The 8,183-nt window shown below is 33.0% G+C and overlaps 1 protein-coding gene across 1 annotated transcript in view; it reads right to left on the bottom strand.

Annotated features, from left to right (window-relative positions):
* LOC106681842 (putative leucine-rich repeat-containing protein DDB_G0290503) overlaps positions 1–8,183 on the bottom strand; it is a 20,583-nt gene that overhangs the window by 4,355 nt on the left and 8,045 nt on the right. Inside the window, exons 10-15 of the mRNA XM_014422381.2 lie at positions 7,474–7,800; positions 6,161–6,319; positions 3,405–3,642; positions 2,840–3,082; positions 299–378; positions 122–200 (exon numbers count right to left, since the gene is read on the bottom strand). Coding sequence (XP_014277867.1) covers positions 122–200; positions 299–378; positions 2,840–3,082; positions 3,405–3,642; positions 6,161–6,319; positions 7,474–7,800 — 1,126 coding nt within the window. The remainder of the gene's footprint in view (positions 1–121; positions 201–298; positions 379–2,839; positions 3,083–3,404; positions 3,643–6,160; positions 6,320–7,473; positions 7,801–8,183) is intronic.

Below are 8,183 nucleotides of genomic sequence, written 5' to 3' on the forward strand. Positions count from 1 at the left end.
AAGGACAATCTTAACTATAAATACATAACTTATATCCAACTATTAAATTTATCTCACACTATTAGCTCTCATTTATAAATTTGAGACTTTATTAGATAAAATTTATTTTATTTATGTTTACCTTTAACAGAAGAAGCCTCTGAAATGCTATCTGCTTTTGAAGGACTTAACAATGGGCTGAAGCAATACCCTTGAGGAATCTGCAAATAGAAATAATAATAATTTTGATTAATTGATCTTTTACTACTTTTAGAATGATTGAAGCATCATAGGGATAGAATAATATTATATTGATTACCTGATTTAAGAAATCAGGAGATTTAGCCATCCTGTTTTTATTCTCATTGGTGAATGTGGATGACACTACAGATATATTATCTATAAAAATAAAAAAATAAAAAATTAGCTATCTAGATATAATTTTAGATAATTAGACTTACTTTTCTAAAATTTATGTTATTTCCTCCCATCTAAAAAATGTCTGTTTTTATTTTTTGTTAAAGGAATTGCATTAATCTAAGAACAAATTACAAATTGGTTGATCATCAAAATGTGCTTCAACAGATTTCTCCTGGTGTGTTTATGTAAAAGCATGGGTAATAAGTTAATCAAAAAGTAATAGAGTTTTTTTTAGAATGGAAGATAATTAATAAAAAGAAGATGGTCCAGCTGCGGTCAAATCTATCCATCTATCCGTGACGCTACATCCCAATTTGGACCTTGGCCTCCTCAAGGAACCTTCACCATGTAACTCAATCTTGTGCCAGTTACTCAGAAGTTCTCTGGAATCCCTGATAACGGCATCCTCCCATCTCATCCCTGGCATACCTCTTCCTTTGGTCCGATGCAGCCTACAGTCCAGCAACCTCCTCAGGATCTCAACTGCTACCATCCTAACTACATGGCCAGCCCAGCACAGCCTCCCCAGCCTTATGTGCCGCATCACATCTCCCTCACCGAACAGCTTGTAGACCTCCCTGTTGATTTGCCTCCTCCAATTCTCGCCAACCTTGACACAGCCAAATATTCGGTGCAGAATTTTTCTTTCGAAGATCAAGATCTCCTTTTCTTCAGCACTTATCAGGGTCCAGGCTTCTGATCCGTAAGTGATGACTGGCCGGATGAGTGTCTTGTAGAGCTGGCATTTGGTGTGGCAAGTGGCAGCTCGACTCCTCAAGTGCTTCTTGAGTCCAAAATAGCATCTATTGGCCTTCATAAGACGCTGGCTTGTTTCCATGGTGATCCTGTTATTACTGCTGACTACTGAGCCTAAATAGGTGAACTGGTCAACACATTCAAACGTAAATGGACCCATCTTCACCTCCCAGCCAACAGCAGCCACTACACCAGGTCCAGCTCACATGTATTTAGTTTTTCCCTGGTTAACCGCCATGCCCATTACTTCTGCTGCTTCAGCTAGCCTCAAAAATGGCTCCATCAGCACCTGAAAGGATCTCGCCACCAGGTTCAAGTCATCGGCAAATCCCAGCACCTGTACCAGCCTGTCAATGATTGTTCCAGAGGTTTGTATTCCGGAATCCCTAATTATCTTTTCAAGGGCCAGATTAAACAATAGGCATGCGAGCCCATCTGAGCTATAGCTAGCTGTAGCACTCTTTTAGCTTATGTTTCATAAATAACTGTGAGTTACTAATTCTCTACACCCCACCCAGGTGATGGGATAGAGGCTGCGATGAGAGAGAAGAGAACAGGAGAGAGACTAAGAGAAGAGAAAAAACAGAAGAACAAGCTTTATAGAAACCTTCAATAGTTACCAGCCAAGTAAAACTGTATCATTTTCTATATTATCCCAGTCAAATCAATATCAAAATTTAATTTGTTAATAATACTAGTTCATACTGTACACAACTCTCCTTTTGGCTTAAAACCTACATAAAATAAATTTTTTTGTATTAATTAATCAAGAATAGAGGTTTTCTTTTCCTTTCACCGTGGTAAATTAATTTTAAATCCCCTTACAAATACAGGTATCAGTCATACCAGGAATAAAAACTAGTTATAATTCAGATAATACTCCTCAACATTGTATATTACAATCAACCGAAAGATAATCTAAATTAAACAATAATTTTTAACTATTATATACATATAGATGTATTGACTGTGTAGTTTCAAATATGAATAAGTTGGTCGTCAGGGCTGCGGTAAAAAGAACAAATATAGTATAGAACTATTTATTATCTGACGTTTCGCTCCACTTTGCAGGGCTTCATCAGGGCTAAAAATATACAAAAAACAACTAAGAACATTTTGAAATAGTAAGATAATAAGATAAAAAAAAAAGTAAAAAGTAAAAATCTGTAAAGCTATTATGTTGAGATGGTCCTGATATGTTCTTTACTCATTTATTATTATTATTATTATTAATTTTATTTTTATTTATTCTTTCACAACCTTTATTTAATCTCAACTTACTTCTTTATTTTCCTTCTTTGAGTGTATTAAATTTTGTTTTTCCATATTTACTTTTCTGTTTTTGCATTTTATTGCGTCTCCTTAACCTTATAGTTTACATAATTTTTTTTTCTTATCATTGTTTATTTTATATTATTACTATTTTATTTCTTCCTTCCTTTTATTTGTGTATAATTTTCTTTTCACTTATTTTTACGTATACTAATCCTTCCTTAATTTACCTTTTTTTATCTTATTATCTTACTACTTCAAAATATTCTTAGTTGTTTTTTGTATATTTTTAGCCCTGATGAAGCCCTGGAAAGTGGGATGAAACGTTGGATAATAAATAGCTGTAAACTATTTTTGTTCTTTTTGACCGTTGAGCCCTGACTATCTTCTTCATACTTTTATTTCAACATACCAAGTACTGATAAGTTAGAATCATTCATATCTGCTTCATTTATAACAGTTTTTTCCTGTGCTATCTGTTCAGGAGGGTCAATGTCCTGTAAAACATGAGGCATGTCCTGCTCTTCAGTGAGGATCTCCTTTTCAGTGGCTATTTCTTCAGAATCGTCGACAAACGTAACATGTTTCTCAGGTGCTATTGGTTGACTAATCTGCTCATTCCCATTGTCTTTCATCAGTTCTTCAGGCAGAACAACTAAAAAATAAGGATTATGTGATTAGTATAATTTTAATAATGAAAACTTATTACTGATATTAAGTCATGTATTTATATTCATTGGCTATAATCTGCACAATACTTAAATTATTGGGTAGCCATTTAAGTTCGTGGCATTTAAATTTGTAGCGACATCACTATCTCCTGGTTCATACTACAACTTAGACCCACCCTAACCGCTATGGGCCAACATGACTCAACCTACCAGCTAACACATGAACACACCTTCTCTAACACTCTTATCAGACAAACACTATATACCAACTCCAGGAATAAGTTGAAATACAGTTCAAAAGTATACCATTTTGATTGTGGCCAGGATTACAGCTCTTGGGATTATCTGATCCTTGAACAGTTGATGTTGATTCCAAATTCAAATCCTTATTGACTTTATTCTTCAATTTATTTCTACCAGTTTGATCAGTATTCCTTTTATTTTCAGTTTCCTTTGCCTGCAATGTTGGCTTAATAGCACTAACAGGTGTAGAGACAGTCTCAATTTCCATTATTTCTGATTTTTCATTATCAGGCACACATCCCTGTAAAAAAAAAAAAAAAATACATTTCCTGATATTGCTTAAAATAATATAAGTTATCAAAATAATGACAGTTGATAAGATATTTCACAAAAAAAATAAATTGACTCAATCCATGCCTTGACATTATTATCACGAATGAGACCGGGATGGTTACTATTTGGGAGATTGTGGTGGATCAAAGCAGAATTTATTTTTCTAGAATTTTTAATGATAGGTAGGCACACTACAGAAATATATTTATTTATCAGTCATTTTATCTATCAAATTATAAGTTTAACTGCTTTTAACGAAAAGTATTGGACTTTCCTGTGAGCCAGTTGAACATAGAAACATATCTTCCTACATCATCTTATAAATAGTTACCCTTTCCAATTCTTCAAGTGTCTCCCAGAAGAGACCCTAGGATTTTTCGGAACTTAGGACTGCTATATTTGATAAGGCACGGTGGAAAGAAAAATAGTACACACTAGTTTTATTTTATTTTTTTAACTTATTTATCCATTCAAGTGCTTCTTTTAACTGGCTTTTTATTATATTTTCCTTTGAATATATGTGTTAGTCTTATTCTCGTAAAATGTATCTATTTGTTTGTTTTTGATGAACTGATCTACTGATGTGACTATAAATGATGGTCTGATCTCACATTGCCGTCTAATAGTGAATTTGTTTAGCGGGTCACTGAAGAGGATCTAGGAGGGTGAATTCCGGAGAGCGAATTTGTTGATCGGGTGAATTAAAAAATTATGAAATGGTGAAATTGGAGAAGCAGAAATGGGAAAGAAAAAAGGAATGATTTGAAATATTTGTATTTGGTGTATAGATCGAAAATGATTGTAAAAGGAAACTGTAGGGAAAAAAAATTGTTTTCTTTATATCTTATTATACCATGTAATTATATGTAATTTATATATGTCCGATTACGGATTGATAAGTATGCTGTGTGATATTGCAACCTGATGTATTTGGGCAGCATAGATGAATAAAGTATTTCTCTCTGTGTGTAGTACTAGCCTTTAGGAATCCCAAATGAGTTTTGTATTTGACAGTTGTCAATTCAACTGAGGAATCTTTCTGTGCTGGAACAACAGTATGTTTGGCCTGTTTAATCTTTCATATCCTGCTTTGAAATCAGCCTCTTCCCTATAATGTGAAGCTGAATAGCTCAGGAAGTAGGCACTACATTAAGAACCTGAGGTTGAGCCAAGGTATAGCAGAGAATCATTGATTCTGTTATTTCAGCAGAGTAACGACCATACGATCGGGAGCCTCTCAGAGGCACACTCAGCCTCTAAAAAGAGGGTACTGTTTTACATGGGGAAAAATTTGATGGTTCAGCATGATTTCCGACAGAAACAATTCCTTTTACAAGTTTTATCTTAGAAACAGCACTTTTTTACGCAGTATGCATGAACCCATGAACCTTCATGAGTTGTAGTGGTACAGTTTTTTTTTTTTTCTTTGCTCTTGGACTTCACAGTACTTTCACCATTTATCCTGACAAATCAGGAATCTTTTGTTAAACTCACATATTTGTTTATATATTATCCATTATTATTTGTAAATGAGTTGGTAATAAAGAGTTATCTTTTAATATATTTTTTTTTTTCGGTTGGCTCTACAGACCTTGTAGACCTCTGCAGACTACCTGCCTGTCTCGGGCTTCTGTTTTCCAGTTTGCTGGATGCAACTCTTTGTTGATTGGTTTTTGGCCTCTCATGTGAACTCTTGCCAAGTACACTGACATTCACTGTTGTGTAGAGGCGTCCTGATGTATTGCTTCGAGCCATATGTCCCGCCCATCTTAACCTCTTTTCCTTTATGTCATGAAATATTGATTGCGAAGTCTCTGCAAGCAGTTTACCGTTAGTTCTTCCCCTTCATGTGTCAAGGCTCTCAGATTGCTCCTGTCATTGTACAGAGGGATTTCCATTCTAATCTCACGATTTTCCTTTCTAGAGTAACTGTTAGAGCCTGGGTCTCATAGCTGTATATCGGAGCTTGCTTTATCATGGTATTGTACACCCTTAGCTTCAGATTTCAGTATTCTTGATAAAGAGAAGAAGGCTCTGATCGTACTTGTTATACGCTGGTCTATCTGAGTCCATTGATAATTTATTGAAGTTATTGTGGAGCCGAGATATTTGAAACTGTCTACTTTCGGAAACAATTTGCCATCTACGCAGACCTTTCTTTCATTCTTTCCATGTCATCTTGTTTTCTTCATAGGACAATGTCATTCACCCACACATTTTAATGTTACAATTGTTAAATCCCATCTTGTGATTATCACTGTCTTTTTGTTTCATTTTGTCACATTTATGATGGTTTAAGTTACAATTATGTCATATCATAAAATATTATAGCAAAGAATACAACACCTTAGTACCACTTCGGCCTTGAAAATACCTTCTTTTAAGACAGACGACAAGAATTGGGAAATAAACATAATTCACTTATTATACTGAAAGGGTTTTTGATAAAACATATATCATAAACTAAGCAATTTTGGTAAAAATACCTTCTCTTCTGAGGGTTGAACTTTTTCTTGACCTGAGCCAATCTTTTCTACAGCAGGAACTTTATTCTTACGTATGACTTCCATCATGTGAGATATTTTTTCTGATATGTTTGATGAAGTAGTTGAAGGACGTTTCATCACTCGAGATGCTGAGGAACTCTGGAAAAATAATTTTTAAATACTTAAACACAACTCTTACTTAACATAAATAATAGTAATTTTAAAATATTAGTCATTAAATTCTTTCACTTCATCAACTGATTAATTCTATGGAGTATTATAAATATATCATAATACCTTTGTAATTATTATTATAAATATATGATATATACATCTTTATTGAAGAAGTTTCTCAATTATATCACTATTATTATTTCAATGATTTGTTATATGATTGTTTGAGAGCGGTTTATTTCATTATAAACATACACAATTTTGATACATATTACTCTCAACTTCTTATATTAATTGCCCATGTCACATATAACTTTTTATATCTTAAATTTGTATACGTGAAATAGGCCATTAGCCAGCAAATAGGATTTAAAAAAAAATAAAAAACAAGACATTAATACTTAAGGTTATCTGCTTGAAAATGGCCTGAGGGGCGAAACGGAGAGTTTTTTGAGAATAAAAGTTGAGAGTAATATAGATCAAAATTGTGTATATTAATAATGAATTATTATTTTATTTATTGCTAGATAAGTATCCAAAGAAAAGGTGAAAGATAATAATATAATCTTTTAAAGTGGACTTAAACATCTAAATAAGAACTTGTAAAGGATACCTGTTTAAATAAATGTTTACTGGTCAGTACAATTCCGATTGTATGTTATAATTAATAAAATATATAAACTACATTACACATATATATAAAAGAGCAGAATGGCTCGTGGTAAGGCACTGTGCTACTAAATCTAAGGATCCAGGTTCAAATCCAGCTGTGACATATAATTATTTTTTCTGTTACTATAGTCATGAGTCAACAGTGTGGGTTCCTGGGGTTCACCCAACCTTATAAAGTGAGTACCCTTAAATGGGAAAAAAATCTGGCAGTTGAGGGTGATTCTGACCAAATTGCCTCCTTGCACAACCATTAGTCTAGTAACAGTACTTCCTAGTACTGTACCCCTGACCCTTCATGGGTGTAGCGGTACAGATTTTTTTTATTTATATATATGTATGTACCTAATACAAAACTTAATGACTGTATTTTTTGCCAATGGAAAAGAGGTTAGTTCCATTTAAATTTCAGAAGGCAGATCATCATTAATGTTGTGAAATATTAATTAATAGTAAATTAAAATACTTACCTTTTCTTCTCCAATTTTTTTGACCTTCTTTACTTCTGATGTTCCAGACTTTTCTTCAACTCTATTAATTTTTTCTGTTATGGGAGGATTTTTCTTCTTCGGATGATCTCCCTTCGAGTCAGTAGCATTGTCTAAAGCTTTTGCTCTTTCTTCCATTGCTGGTTTATCCGTTTGTACTTGTGGTGCAAAAGATTTTTCTTGATGTGTACTTAACTTTTCTACTACTGGAACATCTTTCTTTGTAAATTGTTCTTTCATCAAGCCACTCACTAAAACTCTTGAAGATGGTGCTAAAAGGCGTTTCATTGAATCAGGAATAGACAGGCCCTGTCATAAAATCCATAATAAATCATTAATTTAAAACAATTTGTACAATAACAGTGATCAATAAGATTTTTCAAAAACAAAGCTATGATGTATTATATACGAAAAACAAAATTAATGATATTTTTTAACGAACTAATGTTTATTTTTTATACTATGTTTTTTATATTTATTAATTTACCATATTTATTATATTTTAATTATATTATTTCAAAATCTTGAGACAAGGTAATTATTTATTAAATAAATCAAAAATTAGTATCCAATTCTGTCTCAACACTTTATTTTTCACTAGTCCAAAGTTTCGGCCATTCTAGCCATCTTCAAGGACATCTTCAATACAATCTCTTCCTCACATTAATTTAAAATTTCTTTTGCAGGCTATT

Source organism: Halyomorpha halys, unplaced genomic scaffold (genome assembly GCF_000696795.3).
Source record: "Halyomorpha halys isolate HHAL.00 unplaced genomic scaffold, Hhal_1.1 Scaffold21.1, whole genome shotgun sequence".
Lineage (NCBI taxonomy): Eukaryota > Metazoa > Arthropoda > Insecta > Hemiptera > Pentatomidae > Halyomorpha > Halyomorpha halys.